At 40.1% G+C, this 25,560-nt stretch overlaps 1 protein-coding gene across 2 annotated transcripts in view; it reads left to right on the forward strand.

Moving 5' to 3' along the window:
* cab39l1 (calcium binding protein 39, like 1) overlaps positions 1 to 25,560 on the forward strand; it is a 73,201-nt gene that overhangs the window by 35,996 nt on the left and 11,645 nt on the right. For both annotated transcript variants that reach the window (XM_039766214.1, XM_039766215.1), the window contains exons 4-6: positions 2,050 to 2,168; positions 2,311 to 2,479; positions 23,839 to 23,898. In XM_039766214.1, the coding sequence (XP_039622148.1) occupies positions 2,050 to 2,168; positions 2,311 to 2,479; positions 23,839 to 23,898 (348 nt within the window). The remainder of the gene's footprint in view (positions 1 to 2,049; positions 2,169 to 2,310; positions 2,480 to 23,838; positions 23,899 to 25,560) is intronic.

Consider the following 25,560-nt stretch of genomic DNA (forward strand, 5'->3'; position numbering starts at 1 on the left):
ATAAAGTTTAATTATTTATTCTGGCACTGGGATTGCATGTTGAGGTACTGCTGCTTCTTCAATGGTTCCTGACTTGTTTTTGATTTCAGACTATGAGAAAAGGCACTTTGAATTATTAAATGTTGCACTAAGGGAGCGTTGGGAATATCTTTTCCCTAATTTCCACAAACGTGATGCTTCAGACATTATACAAGAGGTAACATCTTGGTACTCTATTTTGGCTGTTGGGTAGTACCAAATGCCTTAATTTCCTCTAGCAGTAATTTTCTTTTTAAGGGTATGATACACAAAGGCTCTTTGGATGAAACAGTCATTGGAATAAAGCTGGAGTCAAAGGCCCATGCAAGGATTTGTAAATATGGTATTTAAAGCTGTGTCATTCCACCAGTGTATGTGCAAACCTTGATGAGCAGTACAACTGAATAAATTGTAATACAAGATTTTGTGATTTTTGGAAAAGGAATGCTTTTGCTCTAGAAGTGTAATAATATGGCCCCTTGGGTGTTGGTGAAGTATCTGCCAAAAATAATTTGAGAAAAACCTTTTACTTAAAATCATATTTATTAGATGATGGTGCTTTATAGTTCTTTCAACCAAAAAAAGGAAACATATATCATAAATATGACACACTGTTTCTGACAGTAATTCCCTTTTTCTTTTCATACCTCCTTATTAAATCACCTGCAGTATTTTTGATTTTTCACATTTTATAATAAGCCTGGTACCGATTTTTATTTTTTTTATTTTTATTTTTTTTAAGAGTAAGAGGGATGTGCAGAGCTGTAGTAACTGCAGAGGGATAAAATTAATCAGCCACAGCATGAAGTTATGGGAAAGAGTAGTGGTAGCTAGGTTAAGAAGGGAAGTGATGATTAGCGAACAGCAGTATAGTTTCATGCCGAGAAAGAGCACCACAGATGCAATGTTTGCTCTGAGGGTGTTGAACAACAGAAGTATGGAGAAGGCCAGAATGAGTTGCATTGTGTCCTTGTGGACCTAGAAAAAGCATATGACAGGATGCTTAGAGAGGAGTTTTGGTATTGTATGAGGAAGTCAGGAGTGATAGAGAAATATGTATGAGGGATACATATGAGGGATATGAGACAGTGGTGAGATCTGCGGTAGGAGTGACGAATGCGTTCAAGGTGGAGGTGGAATTACATCAGGGATCGGCTCTGAGCCCTTTCTTATTTGCAGCAGTGATGGGACAGGTTGTCAGACGAGATTAGACAGGAGTCCTCGTGGATTATGATGTTTGTGGATGACATTGTGATCTGTAAAGAGAGTAGGGAGCAGGTTGAAAAGACACTGGAGAGGTGGAGATATGCTCTAGAGAGGAGAGGAATGAAGGTCATCTAGGAACAAGACCGAGTACATGTGTGTGAATGAGAGGGAGGTCAGAGGAATGATGAGGGTTAGTGAGTGTGGATGAGTTTAAATATTTGAGATCAACAGTATGGAGTAATGGGAAGTGTGGAAGAAAGGTGAAGAAGTAAGTGCAAGGAGGGTGGAATGGGTGGAGAAGAGTGTCAGGAGTGATTTGTGATAGGCGGGTACTAGCAAGAATGAAAGGGAAGGTCCACAAGAGGGTAGTGAGACCAGCTATGTTAATTTGGGTTGGAGACAGTGGCACTGATAAAGACAGGAGTAAAAGCTGGAGGTGGCAGAGTTAAAGATGTTAAGATTTGCATTGGGTGTCACAAGGATGGACAGGATTAGGAATGAAGTACATTAGAGGGTCAGCTCAGGTCAGACAGTTTGGAGACAAAGCCAGGGAGGCGAGATTGCATTGGTGCGGAGGAGAGATGCTGGTTATATTGAGAGAAGGATGTTAAGGATGGTGCTGCCAAATAATAGGAAAAGAGAAAGGCCTACAAGAAGGTTTATGGATGTGGTGAAAGAGGACATGCAGGTGTTAAGTATGACAGAGCAAAATCCAGAGGACAGAAGAATATGGAAAAAGATTATCTGCTGTGGCATCCCCTAATGGGAGCAGCCGAAAGAAGAAGATATAATAAGACAATATTATTTTTTTACTTCTGTTTTTAGGGTAAGAAAGATGTGGTTCAGATTTTCAGCAACATTCTTCGAAGACAGATTGGATCTCGAACTCCAACCGTGGAATATATTTCTTCACATACACAAATCCTTTTCATGCTGCTCAAAGGGTAAGACTATGAAATATATTAAAACATGGCAAGCTAAAACAATTTACTAAAAACATGTTTCAAGTGAAAGCCTTGACACAGTCTGTTCTCTGCAAAGTTGTTTTTTTGTGTGTTTTCCTAAAATGTATTTATTCCCTTGCAGGTATGAAACCCAGGAAGTAGCTCTTAATTGTGGGATGATGTTGCGGGAATGTCTCCGTCATGAGCCACTGGCCCGTACAATCTTGTTCTCTGATGAGTTTTATAACTTCTTTAGATATGTAGAGCTCTCCACTTTTGACATTGCCTCAGATGCCTTTGCCTCCTTCAGGGTAAGCCACCTAATTAAAGTGCTGCTGCTGCTCTCTCAAGTGGTTTCTATTTTTAGGAGATACTGCAGTTCCTTTAATAGATTTTGACGCATAGATGAATATTATACGACCAGGTATTTTTTCTAGATTTTATTTTAAAGTTATTTTGCTTTGTAGCTCCATGTGAGACACTGTCTCAAAAACCCTTGTCCTTGGGACTATTATATCTTCTGTGCCACTTTTCCACAAGCACCAAGTGAAAGCAGACTAAGCTTAAGTTCCTGCACTAAATTCAGTACTTTTTTCCTGACTGTTTCTGGAGCCACCCATGATATTTTCCAGCTCACTTGGCTCCTTTTTGGTTTGTGGAAGTTAAGACAATGAAAATTTCCCATAGTGACTCTGTGGTGACCTTGTGGTCACAGATTGGTTTAAGCCAGTGTCACCATAAAGACAACTAAATTTACAGTCTAATTTTAGGTGGTATGATGCAGCTTTTAAACACTCTTGTTTTGTACATTTCTTGTTTTTTTTGTATTCAGAATAAAACTGCATGTACAACAGACCATAAGGAAAGTGCTAGCACTTGCAACAGTTTGGCTAATGATACTGTTCAGTGCACTTGAAAATTTTTAAGTAGAAAACTAGGAAAGGAATTGAGGAGATGGGTATCTTATTCAGTGTAGTACAGTATCTTGGAAAATAAAAACAAATGACTACAAAACATCAAGTAATGAAGTTGCAATCAGCACTACAGTAATTCCCTCTATGTCTTCCATATGTTAAGTACAAAGATATCTATTGCTTATGTGTGATTATCCATCCATCCATTATCCACCCCGCCAAATCCTAACTACAGGGTCATGGGGTCTGCTGGAGCCAATCCCAGCCAACACAGGGTGCAAGGCAGGAAACAAACCCCGGGCAGGGCGCCAGCCTACCGCAGATGTGTGATTATATTAATATATAAATTATGCCTCCTAACTTTATTGCATATCATGTCAAAATCAGTGGAAGTAGCAATTGAGCCTGGTGCTAGTTTCTCACATTTATGGAATAGTGGCACTATTATTTTGCCTGCAGCTGAATTCTTCTACATGAATGAATTCTTAAAATACAAACCGGATTCCAAAAAAGTTGGGACACTAAACAAATTGTGAATAAAAACTGAATGCAATGATGTGGAGATGGCAAATGTCAATATTTTATTTGTAATAGAACGTAGATGACAGATCAAACGTTTAATCCGAGTAAATGTATCATTTTAAAGGAAAAATATGTTGATTCAAAATTTCACGGTGTCAACAAAACCCAAAAAAGTTGGGACAAGTAACAATAAGAGGCTGGAAAAAGTAAATTTGAGCATAACGAAGAGCTGGAAGACCAATAAACACTAATTAGGTCAATTGGCAACATGATTGGGTATAAAAAGAGCTTCTCAGAGTGGCAGTGTCTCTCAGAAGCCAAGATGGGTTGAGGATCACCAATTCCCACAATGTTGCGCAGAAAGATAGTGGAGCAATATCAGAAAGGTGTTACCCAGCGAAAAATTGCAAAGACTTTGCATCTATCATCATCAACTGTGCATAACATCATCCGAAGATTCAGAGAATCTGGAACAATCTCTGTGCGTAAGGGTCAAGGCCGTAAAACCATACTGGATGCCCGTGATCTCCGGGCCCTTAAACAACACTGCACCACAAACAGGAATGCTACTGTAAAGGAAATCACAGAATGGGCTCAGGAATACTTCCAGAAACCATTGTCAGTGAACACAATCCACCGTGCCATCCGCCGTTGCCAGCTGAAACTCTACAGTGCAAAGAAGAAGCCATTTCTAAGCAAGATCCACAAGCTCAGGCGTTGTCACTGGGCCAGGGATCATTTAAAATGGAGTGTGGCAAAATGGAAGACTGTTCTGTGGTCAGGAGTCACGATTCGAAGTTCTTTTTGGAAATCTGGGACGCCATGTCATCCGGACCAAAGAGGACAAGGACAACCCAAGTTGTTATCAGCGCTCAGTTCAAAGCCTGCATCTCTGATGGTATGGGGTTGCATGAGTGTGTGTGGCATGGGCAGCTTGCATGTCTGGAAAGGCACCATCAATGCAGAAAAATATATTCAGGTTCTAGAACAACATATGCTCCCATCCAGGCGTCATCTCTTTCAGGGAAGACCCTGCATTTTCAACAAGATAATGCCAGACCACATTCTGCATCAATCACAACATCATGGCTGCGTAGGAGAAGGATCCGGGTACTGAAATGGCCAGTCTGCAGTCCAGATCTTTCACCTATAGAGAACATTTGGCGCATCATAAAGAGGAAGGTGCAACAAAGAAGGCCCAAGACGATTGAACAGTTAGAGGCCTGTATTAGACAAGAATGGGAGAGCATTCCTATTTCTAAACTTGAGAAACTGGTCTCCTCGGTCCCCAGGCGTCTGTTGAGTGTTGTAAGAAGAAGGGAGATGCCACACAGTGGTGAAAATGGCCTTGTCCCAACTTTTTGGGATTTGTTGACACCATGAAATTCTGAATCAACATATTTTTCCCTTAAAATGATACATTTTCTCAGTTTAAACTTTTGTTCCGTGATTTATGTTCTATTCTGAATAAAGTTAGAAGTTGGCACCTCCACATCATTGCATTCAGTTTTTATTCACGATTTGTATAGTGTCCCAACTTTTTTGGAATCCGGTTTGTAAAAGAAGGGTAGCACAGCATTTTCAATAGCTTTATATGTTTATATATATATATATATATATATATATATATATATACAGTGGTGTGAAAAACTATTTGCCCCTTCCTGATTTCTTATTCTTTTGCATGTTTGTCACACAAAATGTTTCTGATCATCAAACACATTTAACCATTAGTCAAATATAACACAAGTAAACACAAAATGCAGTTTTTAAATAATGGTTTTTATTATTTAGGGAGAAAAAAAATCCAAACCTACATGGCCCTGTGTGAAAAAGTAATTGCCCCTTGTTAAAAATAACCTAACTGTGGTGTATCACACCTGAGTTCAATTTCCGTAGCCACCCCAGGCCTGATTACTGCCACACCTGTTTCAATCAAGAAATCACTTAAATAGGAGCTGCCTGACACAGAGAAGTAGACCAAAAGCACCTCAAAAGCTAGACATCATGCCAAGATCCAAAGAAATTCAGGAACAAATGAGAACAGAAGTAACTGAGATCTATCAGTCTGGTAAAGGTTATAAAGCCATTTCTAAAGCTTTGGGACTCCAGCGAACCACAGTGAGAGCCATTATCCACAAATGGCAAAAACATGGAACAGTGGTGAACCTTCCCAGGAGTGGCGGCCGACCAAAATTACCCCAAGGCGCAGAGGCGACTCATCCGAGAGGTCACAAAGACCCCAGGACAGCGTCTAAAGAACTGCAGGCCTCACTTGCCTCAATTAAGGTCAGTGTTCACGACTCCACAATTAGAAAGAGACTGGGCAAAAACGGCCTGCATGGCAGATTTCCAAGACGCAAACCACTATTAAGCAAGAAGAACATTAGGGCTCGTCTCAATTTTTCTAAGAAACATCTCAATGATGGCCAAGACTTTTGGGAAAATACCTTGTGGACTGATTAGACAAAAGTTGAACTTTTTGGAAGGCAAATGTCCCGTTACATCTGGCGTAAAAGGAACACAGCATTTCAGAAAAGAACATCATACCAACAGTAAAATATGGTGGTGGTAGTGTGATGGTCTGGTGTTGTTTTGCTGCTTCAGGACCTGGAAGGCTTGCTGTGATAGATGGAACCATGAATTCTACTGTCTACCAAAAAATCCTGAAGGAGAATGTCCGGCCATCTGTTCGTCAACTCAAGCTGAAGCGATCTTGGGTGCTGCAACAGGACAATGACCCAAAAGACACCAGCAAATCCACCTCTGAATGGCTGAAGAAAAACAAAATGAAGACTTTGGAGTGGCCTAGTCAAAGTCCTGACCTGAATCTAATTGAGATGCTATGGCATGACCTTAAAAAGGCGGTTCATGCTAGAAAACCCTCAAATAAAGCTGAATTACAACAATTCTGCAAAGACGAGTGGGCCAAAATTCCTCCAGAGCGCTGTAAAAGACTCATTGCAAGTTATCGCAAACACTTGATTGCAGTTATTGCTGCTAAGGGTGGCCCAACCAGTTATTAGGTTCAGGGGGCAATTACTTTTTCACACAGGGCCATGTAGGTTTGGATTTTTTCTCCCTAAATAATAAAACCATCATTTAAAAACTGCATTTTGTGTTTACTTGTGTTCTATTTGACTAATGGTTAAATGTGTTTGATGATCAGAAACATTTTGTGTGACAAACATGCAAAAGAATAAGAAATCAGGAAGGGGGCAAATAGTTTTCACACCACTGTATATATATATATATATATACACACACACACGTGGACAAAATTGTTGGTACCCTTCAGTCAATGAAAGAAAAACTCAAAATGGTCACAGAAATAACTTTAATCTGACAAAAGTAATAATAAATAAAAATTCTATGAAATTTAACTAATGAAAGTCAGACATTGATTTTCAACCATGCTTCAACAGAATTATTTAAAAAAAATAAACTCATGAAACAGGCCTGGACAAAAATGATGGTACCCCTAACGTAATATTTTGTTGCACAACCTTTTGAGGCAATCACTGCAATCAAACGATTCCTGTAACTGTCAATGAGACTTCTCAGCAGGTATTTTGGCCCACTCCTCATGAGCAAACTGCTCCAGTTGTCTCAGGTTTGAAGGGTGCCTTTTCCAGATGGCATGTTTCAGCTCTTTCCAAAGATGCTCAATAGTATTGAGGTCAGGGCTCATAGAAGGCCACTTTAGAATAGTCCAATGTTTTCCTCTTAGCCATTCTTGGGTGTTTTAGCTGTGTGTTTTGGGTCATTGTCCTGTTGCAAGACCCATGACCTGCGACTGAGACCAAGCTTTCTGACACTGGCCAGCACATTTCTCTCTAGAATCCCTTGATAGTCTTGAGATTTCATTGTACCCTGCACAGATTCAAGACACCCTGTGCCAGATGCAGCAAAGCAGCCCCAGAACATAACAGAGCCTCCTCCATGTTTCACAGAAGGGACAGTGTTCTTTTCTTGATATGCTTCATTTTTCCGTCTGTGAACATAGAGCTGATGTGCCTTGGCAAAAAGTTCAGTTTTTGTCTCATCTGTCCATAGGACATTCTCCCAGAATCTTTGTGGCTTGTCCACATGTAGTTTGGAAAATTCCAGTCTGGCTTTTTTATGATTTGTTTTCAACAATGGTGTCCTCCTTGGTCGTCTCCCATGAAGTCCACTTTGGCTCAAACAACGACGGATGGTGCGATCTGACACTGATGTTCCTTGAGCTTGAAGTTCACCCTGGATCTCTTTAGAAGTTTTTCTGGGCTCTTTTGTTACCATTCGTATTATCCGTCTCTTTGATTTGTCATCAATTTTCCTCCTGCGGCCACGTCCAGGGAGGTTGGCTACAGTCCCATGGATCTTAAATTTCTGAATAATATGTGCAACTGTAGTCACAGGAACATCAAGCTGCTTCGAGATGGTCTTATAGCCTTTACCTTTGACATGCTTGTCTATAATTTTCTTTCTAATCTCCTGAGACAACTCTTTCCTTCGCTTCCTCTGGTCCATGTTGAGTGTGGTACACACCATGTCACCAAACAACACAGTGACTACCTGGAGCCCTATATATAGGTCCACTGACTGATTACAAGATTGTAGACACCTGTGATGCTAATTAGTGGACACACCTTGGATTAACATGTCCCTTTGGTCACATTATTTTCAGTCTTTTCTAGGGGTACCATCATTTTTGTCCAGGCCTGTTTCATGAGTTTATTTTTTTAAATAATTCTGTTGAAGCGTGGTTTAAAATCAATGTCTGACTTTCATTGGTTAAATTTCATAGAATTTTTATTTATTATTACTTTTGTCAGATTAAAGTTATTTCTGTGACCATTTTGAGTTTTTCTTTCATTGACTGAAGGGTACCAACAATTTTGTCCACGTGTGTATATATATATATAGTGACAGATAGGGCCGCTCTCGTTCCCTTGAACCCTCAGACAATACGTCAGACACCAGGTAAAAGTCCAAAGTTTGGATTTATTATAATAATACTGTGCACAAAGCACCCTCCTCTCCACAATACTCATACAAATAAACATAATTCCCAATAATCCTCCTCTCTCCCAGACGCATTGCCACCCGGCTCAGCTCGACGTCCGAGATTTCCCATCGTCCTTTTATAGTCCCTGACCCGGAAGTGTTTCGCTCCTCTCTGTCCATGTGATTGGTAATACTTCCAGGTCAGATAAAAACTCTTCTTTTTCATCCCGGAAGTACGTCATTTCCTCTATCACTGTGACCAGGATGTACTTCTGGGGTGTAGGGCAAATACAAGTTTCTGAGCCTTCCTGCAACGTCCCCTTGCGGCCCCCATGGTATCCAGCAGGGCTGTGAAAGAAAACTCCAATATCCATGATGCCCTACTATAATTCTGGGCACCTCCGTGCTGCCGGAAGGGCTCCATCCCGGCCATAGTTCACAATATATATATATATATATATATATAAACTGCTCAAAAAAATTAAAGGAACACTTTGAAAACACATCAGATCTCAATGGGAAAAAGAAATCCTCCTGGATATCTATACTGATATAGACTGGGTAATGTGTTAGGAACGAAAGGATGCCACATCGTTTGATGGAAATGAAAATGATCAACCTACAGAGCCCTGAATTCAAAGACGCCCCAAATATCTGAGTGAAAAATTATGTGGCAGGCTAGTCCATTTTGCCAAAATTTAATTGCAGCAACTCAAAATTATACGCAGCACTTTGTATGGCCCCTGTGTTCTTGTATACATGCCTGACAACATCGGTGCATGCTTCTAATGAGATGACAGATGGTGTTGTGGGGGATCTCCTCCCAGATCTGGACCAGGGCATCACTGAGCTCCTGGACAGTCTGAGGTGCAACCTGGTGGCATTGGATGGACCAAAACATAATGTCCCAGAGGTGTTCTTTTGGATTTAGGTCAGGAAAGTGTGTTGGCCAGTCAATGGTATCAATTCCTTCATCCTCCGGGAACTGCCTGCATACTCTCACCACATGAGGCCAGGAATTGTTGTGCACCAGGAGCCACTGTACCAGCATAGGGTCTGACAATGGGTCCAAGGATTTCATCCTGATACCTAATGGCAGCCAAGGTGCCTTTGTCAAGCCTGTAGCGGTCTGTGTGACCCTCCATGGATATGCCTCCCCAGACAATCATTAACCCACCACCAAACTGCTCATGCTGAATATGTTACAGGCAGCATAATGTTCTCCATGGCTTCTCCAGACCCTTTCACTTCTGTCACATACTCAGGGTGAACCTGCTCTCATCTGTAAAAAGCACAGGGCACCAGTGGTGCATCTGCCAATTCTGGTATTCTATGGCGAATGCCAATCGAGCTGCATGCTGCTGGGCAGTGAGCTCAGGGCCCATTAGAGGACATGGGGCCCTTGGGTCACCCTCATGAAGTCTTTCTGGTTGTTTGGTCAGAGACATTCACACCAGTGGCCTGCTGGAGGTCATTTTGTAGGGCTCTGGCAGTGCTCATCCTGTTCCTCCTTGCCCAAAGGAGCAGATACTGGTCCTGCTGATGGGTTATGGACCTTCTATGGCCCTCTCCAGCTCTCCTAGAGTAACTGCTTGTCTCCTAGAATCTCCTCCATGCCCTTGAGACTGTGCAGGGAGACACAGCAAAACTTCTGGCAATGACACGTATTGATGTGCCATCCTGGAGAAGTTGGACTACCTGTCCAACCGGTCCAGGTATCGCCTCATGCTACCAGTAGTGACACTGACTGTAGCCAAATGCAAAACTAGTGAAGAAACAGTCAGAAAAGATGAGGAGGGAAAAATGTCAGTGGCCTCCACCTGTTAAAGCATTCCTGTTTTGGGGGTCATCTCATTGTTGCCCCTCTAGTGCATCTGTTGTTAATTTCATTAACACCACAGCAGCTGAAACTGATTAACAACCCCCTCTGCTACTTAACTGACCAGATTAATATCCCATAAGTTTCATTGACTTTATGCTATACTCTGATTAAAAAGTGTTCCTTTAATTCTTTTGAGCAGTATATATATATATATATATACACACACACACACAAACAGTCATAGCCAAAATTATTGGCACCCCTGGAATTTTCCCAGAAAATGCACAATTTCTTCCAGAAAATTGTTGAAATTTCAAATGTATGGTATACACATGTTTATTTCCTTTATGTGCATTGGAACAACACAAAAAAAACAGAGAAAAAAAGCCAAATCTGACATCATGTCACACAGAAATCCAAAAATGGGCCGGACAAAATTATTGGCATTTTAAAATTGTGGGTAAATCGTTTTATTTCAAGCATATGATGCTCGTTTGCACTAACCTGTGGAAGAAACAGGTGCTGGCAATATAGCAATCACACCTGAAGCCAGTTAAAATGGAGAAAAGTTGACTCAACCTTTCTGTTGTGTGTCTGAGTGTGCCACACAAGGCATGGAGAACAGAAAGAAGAACAGAGAATTGTCTGAGGACTTGAGAACAAAAATTGTGGAAAAATATCAACAATCTCAAGGCTACAAGTCCATCTCCAGAGATCTTCATGTTCCTTTGTCCATTGTGTGCAACATAATCAAGAAGTTCACAACACATGGCACTGTAGCTAATCTCCCTGGATGTGGACGGAAGAGAAAAATTGATAAAAGGCTGCAATGAAGGATAGTCCGAATGGTGGATAAACAGCCCCAATCAGCTTCAAAACATATTCAAGCTGTTCTGCAGACACAGGGTGCAACAGTGTCAGCTCGAAATATCCGTCGACATCTGAACAAAATGAAATGCTATGGCAGGAGAGCCAGGAAGATCCCACTGCTGACACAGAAATATAAAAAAAGCCAGACTGGAGTTTGCCAAAATGTACTTGAGTAAGCCAAAATCCTTCTGGGCGAACGTCTTGTGGACAGATGTGACCAAGATAGAGCTTTTTGGTAAAAGCTTTTGGTAGAACTCATCGTTCTACTGTTTACAGAAAACGGAATGAGGCCTACGAAGAACACAGTACCTACAGTCAAACATGGTGGAGGTTCTAAGATGTTTTGGGGATGTTTTGCTGCCTCTGGCACTGGATGCCTTGGCTGTGTGCAAGGCATCATGAAATCTGAAGACTACCAAAAGATATTGGGGCACAATTTAGGGTCCAGTGTCAGAAACTGGGTCTGCGTCAGAGGTCATGGGTGTTCCAGCAGGACAATGACCCCAAACATACCTCTAAAAGCACCCATAAATGGTTAAAGACAAAGTGCTGGAGAAACGGTGAAATGGCCAGCAAGGAGTCCAGATCTAAATCCGATTGAACACTTATGGAGAGATCTCAAAATTGTTGTTGGGAGAAGGCGCCCTTCAAATCAAAGAGACCTTGAGCAGTTTACAAAAGAAGAGAGTGGAAGAAATTCCAGTTGAAGTGTAACAAGCTTGTTGATGGTTATAGGAAGCGCTTGGTTTCAGTTATTTTTTCCAAAGGGCATGCAACCAAATATTAAGTTGAGGGTGCCAATAATTTTGTCCAGCCCGGTTTTTGAGTTTTGTGTGAAATGTCAGATTTGGCTTTTTTTTCTCTGTTTTTTTGTGTAATTCCAATGCATATAAAGGAAATAAACATGTGTATACCAAAACATTTGTAATTGCAACAATTTTCTGTGAGAAATGGTGCATTTTCTGGGAAAATTCCAGGGGTGCCATTAATTTTGGCCATGACTGTGTGTGTGTATGTATATATATATGTATATGTATGTATGTATGTATCTATATGTGTGTATATATGTGTGTGTGTATATATATATATATATATATGTATATATATATATATATATATATATGTGGCGGCACGGTGGTGCAGTGGTAGCGCTGCTGCATCGCAGTTAGGAGACCAGGGTTCATTTCCCGGGTACTCCCTGCGTGGAGGTTGCATGTTCTCCCCGTGTCGCGTGGGTTTCCTCCGGCTCGGTTTCCCCCACTGTCCAAAGACATGCCGGTTAGGTGGATTGGTGATTCTAAATTGGCCCTAGTGTGTGCTTGGTGCATGGATGTGTTTGTGTGTGTCCTGCGGTGGGTTGGCACCCTGCCCAGGATTGGTTCCTGCCTTGTGCCCTGTGTTGGCTGGGATTGGCTCCAGCAGACCCCCGTGACCCTGTGTTCGGATTCAGCGGGTTGGAAAATGGATGGATGGATGGATGTATGTATGTATGTATGTATGTTATATATATATATATATATATAAACTGAATGGATGATCTTCAGTAAGCCTATATTGTAGTCTTTCATTTTATTATTATTATCTGATTACCATCAACATTCATGGTGTCCTTGTTTAGCAAAGAAAAGATAATGTGGCATATCATGTACAACTTGGTTTCATTATAAGGAGAAAGGAGGAAACTGACTTAGCGATTCTTGTAACAAAGAACTTCACTGTAAGAGAAATTGCATAAGGCTTCAGCTGAGTGTATTAAATTACTGTTGACTTTTCAGTCACCTTCGTTAGGAAACATTGTCCCTAGTTATGTGTGTTTTCCTCCTTTTAATTCTGCAATTCTTACAATTTATTTTTTGTTGTTGTTTTATGGAACACTTCAGTTTATTAACCCAAAATGCAACATATAAATGTTTTAATAATTCATTTTTTGACAGTGTTCTATTATTTGACTTTTTTATCATTAATGTTTTATACCATTTTTTGATAGTGTTATGCTGTGGGTGTCAGTTGTAGACACGACATGCTGCTGGACAACGTAGCACAGCCCATGACGTCGGCACAATTTAGCTGTAAAAAAAAAAGGCAGCATGTACTGTGAAATGTCTGAGCTTTGACCAAACAAAGGAAGGGCATTCACAAGGGACTCGGCTCTCAACCAGATAAAAGAAAAGAAAAACCTTTAGGGAAAAGGATACTGGCTTTGTATAGAATTTCCTTTTGACATTGACTTTAGTTTTGTTGTACTAACCTGGTAAACGGCAAATTCTGTACTGTGACCCAGCTAACTTCCTTGATAATTTTGCTGCCTTTCCCCAAAAGGAAGGATCTTTTTCATCTCTGCTAAATGCTTCTGAATCTGTTCCATTGTCCATGTTCGCTTGTATGTGTGGGTGTGTATGTGTAATATTTGTAAATAATATATGTATGTGTTGTTTATGTATATACTAGGAGGCTCCGCCCACTGCTTGCTTTGCTCGCCAAACCTGGGGACGGGCACTAGGCCCCCATCTTTCCTCCAGCTGAGCCACTCTGTTAGAAAAAGTGATTGTATTTGAAGATATGGTACATGCTCCCCTGGCGCCTTCGGTGCCCAAACCCCAGTTGCGGCCTAGTAGGCCATTCCACGACTATCTTGATATTTTAGTTTATAATTTAAGAACGGAATAAGAATCTGAAAAAATATATACGTAGGTTTTAAAATAAGCCCGATTTAAAGTGTGACAAAAACATCAAATAAAAACTCACATAAAATCGTTTCACTTTTAGGCTTAGGATTTTATATATATATATATATATATATATATATATATATATATATATATATATATATATATATATATATATATATATATATATATATATATATATATATATATATATATATATATATAGAATAGATGTATATATGTTGTGATAATAATACGCCAAAGACATCATAAAGGTTTGGGGCAGCCACCCATATATTGTTTTTCCCAGCTGCAAAAGTTTATGGTTTTGAAGCCCGATGTGCACAACAGAACTGGCTATAGAAGCCCAAGATGGAGGCTTTAAAAGTCTGGAGTGGATGTCATCAAAGGGGCCGGCTTTGGAAGTGATGTCTTCTGAGGCGCCAGAACCTTGCAGGATTTCCCGGGAAAGGTCTGTAGGGAACTAAGAAAGACAGTCGGCGCACTCTGCCGCACCCTGGCCAAATGTTTTATTACACTTACACAGACCCTTTAGCTGCCTCCTACTCACACATGTGTGACAATGTGTGTGTGTTTCTCATAAAACAAAACGGCAAGTGACAATGGAATCAATCAAGGCTGTGACTTTATGACCATTAACAAGTACTACTCCTGTATAAGGAAGAGGCAAAGGGATGGCGACTGCACAGTACCTTCCCCCCTTTCCCCAACAGCAATCCATTGGTTCGCTCAGCAAAGGACAGTTGGGGATGATGTGCCCTCCGTCTCTACACTTGAAGCAGTGCAGAGAGGACATGTGCTTCTCTTTGGTTCTTGCCACGGGATCCGTGTAACATTGGGCTACTGGTGGGCAACGTATCCTGTCCAGGGTTGACATGTGGAACATTTAGGTTTATGAAGGAAAAAATGTACATTTTTCAATTGGTTTCTTGTCTGCATGTCAGGTCAACATTTTGCTTGATAATTGGTGCAAGTGTTTGTCCACCAAGATTGGTAATGTTTGAGCTATGGCCGTCACTCACTGACCTAGTGTGGTAAAGAGTGCATCACTGAGATGTCTCCAGTGATTGATCAGTCTTATCAGGTGAGAACCTAGAAAATGTATTCCAAAGAGAGACCTAGTGCAGGATGTGAGAAACTCCCTCTTTAGCTGAAGTGAAGAGCTGAGTGTCCGTGAAGGGGAGCTGTAACGGCAGCTGTTACACCTAATGTATCATGCCAAGCAGAGAGGGTGGTGCCACTCTGTTCTGCTTAATCCATTTGCATGCTCTTTTATGTGGTAAATGCAGTCAAAATACTGCATACAAACCTTTAAGGGAATTCTTAAAACCTATTGCAAGTGGTGCAGACTAAAGTTAAAATTCAACTCTTCTGCCCCTTATAAACTTCAGTAATGCTACATTTTGTCAGTTTGAAAGTCTTACTTAACAGGCCTGAATGTTAACAGCTTAACTGGGCTAATTCAAGTTACCATTAACTTTGTTTAGCATGCACTGTTTTATTTGTTTCCCTGCTTAGATCTGAAAGAAGAGTGTATACACACTTGTATCTTAGTATTTAATAATTTATTAACCTTCATAGAGTATTTCAGAGATCCTAATATTGAAATTCTCTTTTGTGTAGACAGTAGCATTACCTTTTAGATAACTGCAGTGTTTCTTTTACATCTAAAAACACATTTAAAGAGCTGAATTTTTTCAAGTGGGTTCAGTCAAGGAAGGAACGGACAGATCACTGGTGCTGTGTATTTCCTACTTAGGTATGAACTGCACAACCTGTTCTTCATACTTGCATATATTGTTTCATGTGGCTTTCTGGTACCTTTCTGATAGGTCACCATTTATTGTTAGCATGCTTAGCCTAAATTCATTCTTTCTTCCTTCCTTTATTGATCTTAACACTCTTCTTAGTGTTCTTAATTTTTTATTTAATAGATATGTGTTTACTTAATGTTACTGGAAAGTGATCAGTCTAAATGTAAGATTGGCAATTTATGACTGGGCAAGCAAAGTCAGCAATTTACAAATTTCAAAAAGAATAAGTTGAATCAAAAATAGTGAGAAGCAAAAAATTCTGGGACAGTGAAGTCCTAAGGGTTATTTGTGTTACATATTCATAAAATATATATTCTAGGTGGAAAGATAAATATTAGACTAAAATACAGAGTATCAGGTTTTATGTATGGGCAATGCTTTATATAGAACATAAACAATATTGGGATGGCAGTCGTTCAATGGTAGCGCTGCTGTCTTGCAACAAGGAGACCAGGCTTCACATTCTCTTCATGTCTGTGAGGGTTTCCTCCAGGTGCAATGCTTTCCGCCCTATCAGTCCAAAGATGTACAGGTTATGTGGATTTGTGATGCTAAACTGACACCTAGTGTGTGTGTGTGTGTGTGTTCGTTCATCTTGCAGTGGACTGGAATCCTGTCCAGGGATTGTTCCTGCCTTGTGTGTTGCTTGCCAGGATAGGCATCAGCTTCCCCATGATGCTACTCTGTATAAGTGGGTGTATAAGATGGATGGATGCATATACAATACCGGAAAAAAATGAATTGTGTTTCATCTTCAAATTCTAGCTCAGCAGAATTATTGAGACAAATGAATCTAAAGCAAAATAAACTTGGGTAAAGTTAGTATTTGGTCACTTAGCCCTTACGTGCAATAACCGCCCCCATGTCTGAAAACCATTGACATTAGTAGACTATCAATAACTTGAGCCTCCTTCAGCTGGCACTTGTTTTGGAACTTTACTGACCTTAGTTTTCTGTTTAATAGGATGCATTCTTCAATACATTCTCAACTGGATTTAAACCAGGAGACTAACTTGGCCAGTCTGTAACTTACCACTTTTTCTTTCTGATGAACTCCTTGTTTTAAGAAGAAAGACGTCTGTGTTTTTTTTTTCTTTGGATGTTATTTTTAGGCTTCTCTTCACACGTCTAACCATACATGTGCTGTCAGGTGCTGTGGTCTTCCTGGGACTTCTTTTTCATAATATTCCTTGCTGCTGATTTTGGAATGCCCAGTCGTTCTACAAAAGTGGTGTTCAGTATTTGCTTTAATTTCATCTTCAGAATTACTTTATTTATTACAGTTAATTCTCTGTTTTTCTTTTCTTTTTTCTTTTTTGTACCGTTGAAGTCTACGCCATATCTCGCATGCAAACTCCACTGATTATAACCAACCCTACACACTCACAGATAATTAAGGACACATGGAACACCTGAGTAATCCGAATAATCTGTTCATTTGTCCCACTTCTTATCTGGAATTGGGGGATTTAACCATGACAAATGTCATTATTTCAAAGATTGGTTGTTTTCACATGGAATGCATATTTTATGAATCTATACTAATAAAAGGCAAAGCACTCACTCACTCACTGACTCATCACTAATTCTCCAACTTCCCGTGTAGGTAGAAGGCTGAAATTTGGCAGGCTCATTCCTTACAGCTTACTTACACAAGTTGGGCAGGTTTCATTTCGAAATTCTACGTGTAATGGTCATAACTGGAACCTATTTTTTTGTCCATATACTATAATAGACGTCTGCTCGATGCCCGTGGGAGGCGGAGTTACGCCTCCCACGTAATTTAGTGCCTGCCCATATAAGGCCGTCCGTCAGCGGCAATCCAATAGAAACACTGCCGCTAAATATTCACGGGTGAAGGACTGTGCTTATGCAGAGGAAGATGAGATGGTCAGGGTGGTGTTTGGCACAAACTCAGCGAAACTGCGAGAGAAACTTTTAAGTGCCGGGTCTTAGTTAACATTAAACACAGCCGTGGACATCACACGAGATGGCACCAGCACAGCTGGGAACCTTCGATGCATGTACACCGAGCGGCTCACGACAAAAAGCATGCAGTTCCAAAGAGTGCTGAACAAAAACCGAATTACACAATTGAGAAGGCAGCAAAAAAATATGAAGCGTCTGATACATACAAGCATATTCATAAGTGCAGCTACTGCGGAAACAAAGGACACGGTGGAAAAAGTCAATGTCCCGCTAAAGGAAGACAGTGTAAAAAAAAAACCTGTGCATGCAGTGTGTCACGTCTCAGATAAAGAGGAAGACGAGCTGTTTATTGATGCAGTAATAAACAAATCGATGAATGAAACCCGTTATCTTTACAACGATTGACAAACATGGAATGTAACTTGAACACAACACATCCTACAAATACGAACCTGATTGAAAGAAATAATGATAATCAAATCCTTGATGACAGCAACACTCATAACACTCACAAAACAATTACTGTATATTGACAATCGTGTTACGTTATTTTTAAAATGTTCCCTTTTCTTTTTCATAACTTCTTTAACACACTACTTCTCGCTACGAAGCGTGAGTATATATATATATATATATATATATATATATATATATATATATATATATATATATATATATATATACCCGATCTACATACTCTCAAATAGACAAACCACACGCCGTGGCGCAATGGTAGAGGCTTCGCCTTTAGCGGAGACGTCCAAGGTTCGATTCCCGAGAGGGGGTGCACTGAGTATGTATGCGCGCTTCCCGATTCATTTTACCCTCGCATCCCCTTGGTTTGAGACGTATGAAAAAATATGCGGTTAACGCAGAAAGACAGATCACCAATTGAAGCTTTATGAATAATGGATACTTTATTCGCCATCAATGATTGTTTTGGTTAAGCCATACTCAGTGTATTCATTAGATGAACAGTAAAAAAGTAAAAGCGAGGGGAGGGTGACTTATTGACGCACGCAGGCGAAAGCACAATAGCACGCTCGCTCGTCGGTCGGTGCGTCAACTCGATCTGAATTGTGCGATCACATTCGAAAAAATATCTTTTCAAGTTCTATTTAGTCGACACAAATATCTTTGGTTGGAATGTAAGGCAAATTTACTCTTTACATTTGTATGGTGAAGAAAAATTTATGCAATGATGCCTACATTTAACTTACATTCCTACCAAAGATATTTCTGTCGACTAAATAAAAATTCCTTCTATTTAAAATTTAAATACAACTTGAACAGATACGATAGTTCATAATATCCACGCAGACTTGCACGTAAGAGCGGGAGTCATCCTTTTTAACAAACAGCGTATTGCACTGATACGAAATAGCCTGCCCATTTAATTATTTAGGAATGGATAAATAAATTAAGATTTTGTACAAATAATGTTTTTCATTTTTCTTCCTTCATGGATTCTGGCACCCCGTGTGTGTATGTATATACAGTACAGGCCAAAAGTTTGGACACACCTCCTCATTCAATGTGTTTTCTTTATTTTCGTGACCATTTACATTGGTAGATTCTCACTGAAGGCATCAAAACTATGAATGAACACATGTGGAGTTATGTACTTAACAAAAAAAGGTGAAATAACTGAAAACATGTTTTATATTCTAGTTTCTTCAAAATAGCCACCCTTTGCTCTGATTACTGCGTTGCACACTCTTGGCATTCTCTCGATGAGCTTCAACAGGTAGTCACCTGAAATACCATCAAATACCCTCACTGACTGACTCACTCACTGACTCATCACTAATTCTCCAACTTCCCGTGTAGATAGAAGGCTGAAATTTGGCAGGCTTATTCCTTACAGCATACTTACAAAAGTTAAGCAGGTTTCATTTCGAGATTCTACACGTAACGGTCATAACAGTCGATAACGGTCAACAACATCCGCCATATTGAACTTTCTTATTTACAGCTCCATCTTCACGAAATTTGGTAGGCGGCTTCCCTGCGCTAACCGAAACCGATGTATATACTTATTTCGATGGTATGATGCCACTGTCGGCCGCCATATTGAACTTTCCAACGTCACTAATTCTCCAACTTCCCGTGTAGGTAGAAGGCTGAAATGTGGCAGGCTCATTTCTTACAGCTTACTTACAACAGTTAAGCAGGTTTCATTTTGAAATTCTACGCGTAAAGGTCATAATGGTCGACAACGTCCGCCATGTTGAACTTTCTTATTTATGGCCCCATCTTCACGAAACTTGGTAGGCGTCTTCCCTGCGCTAACCGAAACCAATATACATACATGTTTCGGTGGTATGATGCCACTGTCAGCTGCCATATTGAACTTTCCAACGTCACTAATTCTCCAACTTCCCGTGTAGGTAGAAGGCTGAAATTTTTTACTTATTTTGGTGGTATGATGCCACTGTCGGCCGCCATATTGAACTTTTCAACGGTCTTTGTTACTTATGGGCCCATCTTCAAGAAATTTGGTATGCGGGTTCCCAACGCTAACTGAATCCTACTAACGTACATATATACGTCCATAGCCTGCAGCTCGGTCACCATGTGAGGCGGCGTTGGGTCCCCCATCCCAACGCCTCCCACGTTGTTGGTTGCCTGCCTATATAAGGCCGTCCGTCGCTCCGGTCTCTACATTCCCTTCCTTGCTTTGCCGCGGGATTCACGTCTCCCTGCTGATAACTACATCCTTTTGGACCATTCCTCTTTACAAAACATCTCTAGTTCATTCAGGTTTGATGGCTTCCGAGCATGGACAGCTCTCTTTAACTCACACCACAGATTTTCATTTATATTCAGGTCTGAGGACTGAAATGGCCATTCCAGAACGTTGTACTTGTTCCTCTGCATGAATGCCTTAGTGGATTTTGAGCAGTGTTTCGGGTCGTTGTTTTGGTGAAAGATCCAGCGCAGCACAGCTTCAGCTTTGTCACTGATTCCTGGACATTGGTCTCCAGAATCTGCTGATACTGAGTGGAATCCATGTGTCCCTCAACTTTGACACGATTCCCAGTCCCTGTACTGGCCACACAGCCCCACAGCATGATGTAACCACCACCATATTTTACTGTAGGTAGCAGGTGTTTTTCTTGGAATGCTGTGTTCTTTTTCCTCCATGCATAACGCCCCTTGTTATGCCCAAATAACTCAATTTTAGTTTCATCAGTCCACAGCACCTTTTTCCAAAATGAAGCTGGCTTGTCCAAATGTGCTTGAGCATACCTCAAGCGGCTCTGTTTGTGCTGTGGGCGGAGAAAAGGCTTCCTCTGCATCACTCTCGCATACAGCATCTCCTTATGTAAAGTGCGCCGAATGGTTGAACGATGCACAGTGACTCCATCTGCTGCAAGATCATGTTGTAGGTCTTTGGTGCTGGTCTGTGGGTTGACTCTGACTGTTCTCACCATTCGTCGCTTCTGTCTATCCGAAATCTTTCTTGGTCTGCCACTTCGAGCCTTAACTTGAACTGAGCCTGTGGTCTTCCATTTCCTCAATATGTTCCTAACTGTGGAAACAGACAGCTTAAATCTCTGGAACAGCTTTCTGTATCCTTCCCCTAAACCATGATGGTGAACTATCTTTGTCTTCAGGTCATTTGAGAGTTGTTTTGTGACCCCCATGTTGCTACTCTTCAGAGAAAATTAAAGGAGGAGGGAAACTTACAATTGACCCCCATAAATACTCTTTCTCATTATAGGATTCACCTGTGTATGTACAGTCATGTGAAAACATTAGGACACCCTTTGAAAGCATGTGGTTTTTTGTAACATTTTTAATAAATGGTTATTTCATCTCCGTTTCAACAATACAGAGATTAAAGTAATCCAACTAAACAAAGAAAACTGAAGAAAAGTCTTTTCAAGATCTTCTGTAAATGTCATTCTACAAAAATGCCTATTCTAACTGAGGAAAAAGATAGGACACCCTCACATGTATTCCCTCTTAAATTGGCTCAGATCTCACACAGGTATATCACACCAGGTGCACATAATTAGTAGATCGTTACTCTGCATGTTGAATGAGGCTTGCCCTATTTAAACCTCAGACATTTAGTTTGGTGTGCTCCTGACTGTTGAAGTGAGAGTGAGCACCATGGTGAGAACAAAAGAGCTGTCAGAGGACTTCAGAAAAAAGATTGTAGCAGCCTATGAGTCTGGGAAGGGATTTAAAAAGATCTCAAAAGATTTTGAAATCAGCCATTCCACTGTCCGGAAGATAGTCTACAAGTGGAGGGCTTTCAAAACAACTGCCAACATGCCCAGGACTGGTCGCCCCAGCAAGTTCACCCCAAGAGCAGACCGCAAGATGCTAAAAGAGGTCTCCAAAAACCCTAAAGTGTCATCTCGAGAACTACAGCAGGCTCTGGCTACTGTTGATGTAGAAGTACATGCCTCTACAATCAGAAAGAGACTGTACAAGTTTAACTTGCATGGGAGGTGTGCAAGGAGGAAACCTTTGCTTTCCAAGAGAAACATCGAGGCCAGACTGACATTTGCCAGAGATAAAGTTGACAAAGACCAGGACTTCTGGAATAATGTTCTTTGGACAGATGAGTCCAAAATTGAATTATTTGGACACAACAGCAGAGGACATGTTTGGCGTAAACCAAACACAGCATTCCAAGAAAAGAACCTCATACCAACTGTGAAGCATGGAGGTGGAAGTGTCATGGTTTGGGGCTGCTTTGCTGCAGCAGGACCTGGTCAGCTCACCATCATAGAATCCACGATGAATTCTACTGTGTATCAGAAGGTGCTTGAAGAACATGTGAGACCATCAGTTAGAAAATTAAAGCTGAAGCGGAACTGGACCATGCAACATGACAATGACCCAAAACATACTAGTAAATCAACCAAAGATTGGCTGAAAAAGAAGAAATGGAGAGTCCTGGAATGGCCAAGTCAAAGTCCAGATTTGAATCCCATTGAGATGCTGTGGGGTGACTTGAAAAGGGCTGTATGTGCAAGAAACCCCTCAAACATCTCACAGCTGAAAAAGTTCTGCATTGAGGAGTGGGGTAAAATTTCCTCAGACCGATGTCGAAGACTGGTAGATGGCTACAAGAACCGTCTCACTGCAGTTATTTCAGCCAAAGGAGGTAACACTCGCTATTAGGGGCAAGGGTGTCCTATCTTTTTCCTCAGTTAGAATAGGCATTTTTGTAGAATGACATTTACAGAAGATCTTGAAAAGACTTTTCTTCAGTTTTCTTTGTTTAGTTGGATTACTTTAATCTCTCTGTATTGTTGAAACGGAGATGAAATAACCATTTATTAAAAATGTTACAAAAAACCACATGCTTTCAAAGGGTGTCCTAATGTTTTCACATGACTGTAGGTCATGGGTCACTGAGCTTACTAAGCCAATTTGAGTTCCAGTAATTAGTTCTAAAAGTTTTGGAATCAATAAAATGACAACGGTGCCCAAAATTATGCACCTGCCTGATTTTGTTTGAACAATTATTGCACACTTTCTGTAAATCCAATAAACTTCATTTCACTTCTCAAATATCACTGTGTGTGTCTCCTATATGATATATTTAACTAACATTTTTTATCGTAACAACCAACGATTTATACAGGAAAATAATAACTATTGCCAAGGTTGCCCAAACTTTTGCATCCCACTGTATTTCCAAGAGCAGATGCCAGGAATGATACAGCAAGTTAAGGATTTGTGAACGTTATTAGATGATGTGGGACACTTTATAGTGCAATGGTGACAGGGACCCTAAATTATAGTAAATAAACCTGATGTAGACACAAATACTTTGAAAATGACATGTGCTGAAAAGTGACTTCGTCCAGAATTATCTCTGATGTAACAACACATTCAATCACAGTCAGTCATTATTATGTTTTTATTTATTTATTTATTTTACTAGGTTTCCTAAACCTCTCAAGGACTGTAGTTCTATTTCTAGACTAAAAATTATCATAGTAACCAGTGGCTAACCTGATCTGGGAAGAAAAAGAAAAAGCAGGACATGGGACACCAGTCCATCATGGGATCCTGCTTTCTTCTTGCTTATTACGTATATGACAAAACATCAACTTTTATTTAATTTAATATTTCCTATTTTATATTTTTCAGGACCTTCTGACTAGACACAAAGTGATGTGTGCTGACTTTTTGGAAACAAACTATGATAAGGTAAGTTTTTTAGCAATGTATTTTTGTTATTTTACTAGTGTGTCCCTTACAGCTGGCTTTCTCATCTGTGTTAAATTCAGAACACAATTTATTTTATAGTTTCATAAATCTTTAGTGTTAGAGGGTCAGATACATAATTTAAAATGCATTTGTTGCTACCTGACCATTTTTTTGTATCAATCATCCAGTCTGCTGGACTCTTTGCCCAGTTTTTGTCTTGGTTTAGTTTAACTGATTTCAAAAGCAGACATCAAAAGGAAGAGCAAAGTCCAAATCCAACATTATACACTCACGGCTCTTTTACATGTGCACAATCATTGCAAGACAAAACACCTCACAAAAAGGAGGTGGCAGTCAATGGTCCCATTACTTATTTTCACAAGTATTGCATATATTTGTCATATTGCCTTGCAGTAATAGCTTCATATTCTTTCTTTACAATTTTTTTCAGTATACAGAAACAATAAAAATTTTCAATTCAGCATCCTAGAAGTTATTGACATTGTTTTATATGTTGTAACTTCAGTCAGTAACAGTGCAAGATTTCTAGTCTAGATCCTTTCCTTTGTTAGTGAAGCATCATTACAATATTCCATCCATTATTGTACCCTGATCTAAGTGATAGTAATTGGGCTATACAGTAATTATAACCAAAGTGAGAGTCTTGCCTCTTACAGTGCACAAATGCACACAGAGAGCCTGGCACTTGAGTTGACATAGTTTAAGGACTGAAGTTACACAGATGGTATGTTGTTTAACTTTATACGGTTGAAGGACAACTTGGGCGGGCCTCTGTTGTATAATATGTGAGGACATACTATCAGGATTACACATTTAACATTTTGTTTCTGTTTTATGTGCAACTTTCATTATTATGCGTAAGTGGAGTTTTTGATTTAAATCTTAATACCACCAACATGTTGGCACAGTACATTTTATTGATGAATTCTATGACCAATGTGCAAATATTCCTTGAACTCTGTTTTACTTTGGTAGAGTAATATATATTGCTCTACTTTCCCCTATTGTATTATTAATATGTAGTCTTGGAATGCCTAATCTCACAGACTTGCCACTGTTTATAAGGTATTATTGTTTATAACTTATCCCCACCTTCCCTTCTATATCTATAACCTCAGGCAATTAGATGTAGTAAAAAGACAAGCAGGAGTTAAGTTACACATAAAATAATGTATTACTGATAATATTCATAAATAATAACAAAATGCAAAGTACATTTGAATATTGGCAACCATACAACCTGATAAAATGGTGATGTGTAATTCAGGTGGCATACAGACTTGTAGCTACTTAATGTCTCTAGTTAAGGCATGATTGGTGTTCAGCTTTTTGCCACATGTCTGTTCAAAATGGCTGAAACTGCTCTTCACTGTGTTGTCTTCAGTTCATGGTTTGATGGTCTTCATCAGTTGTTAACAAGAGATTGATACTTCTACATCATCACAGGTTAGCAAGAGAGATGCTTCTTCATCATATGTTGGTTAGAGAGAGAGAATGTGGTTGAGCAAGCAAATTTATAGGTTTTCTGTCCAACCCCTCCAGCCAATCCAGGCAGCCATATCTTAGACCAATGGGTGAAATAGAACATCTTATCTCCTGCCCCAAAACCATATGTTAAACATCCTGGCTTCCTTGCAGGGG

Source organism: Polypterus senegalus, chromosome 10 (genome assembly GCF_016835505.1).
Source record: "Polypterus senegalus isolate Bchr_013 chromosome 10, ASM1683550v1, whole genome shotgun sequence".
Taxonomy (NCBI): Eukaryota; Metazoa; Chordata; class Cladistia; order Polypteriformes; family Polypteridae; genus Polypterus; species Polypterus senegalus.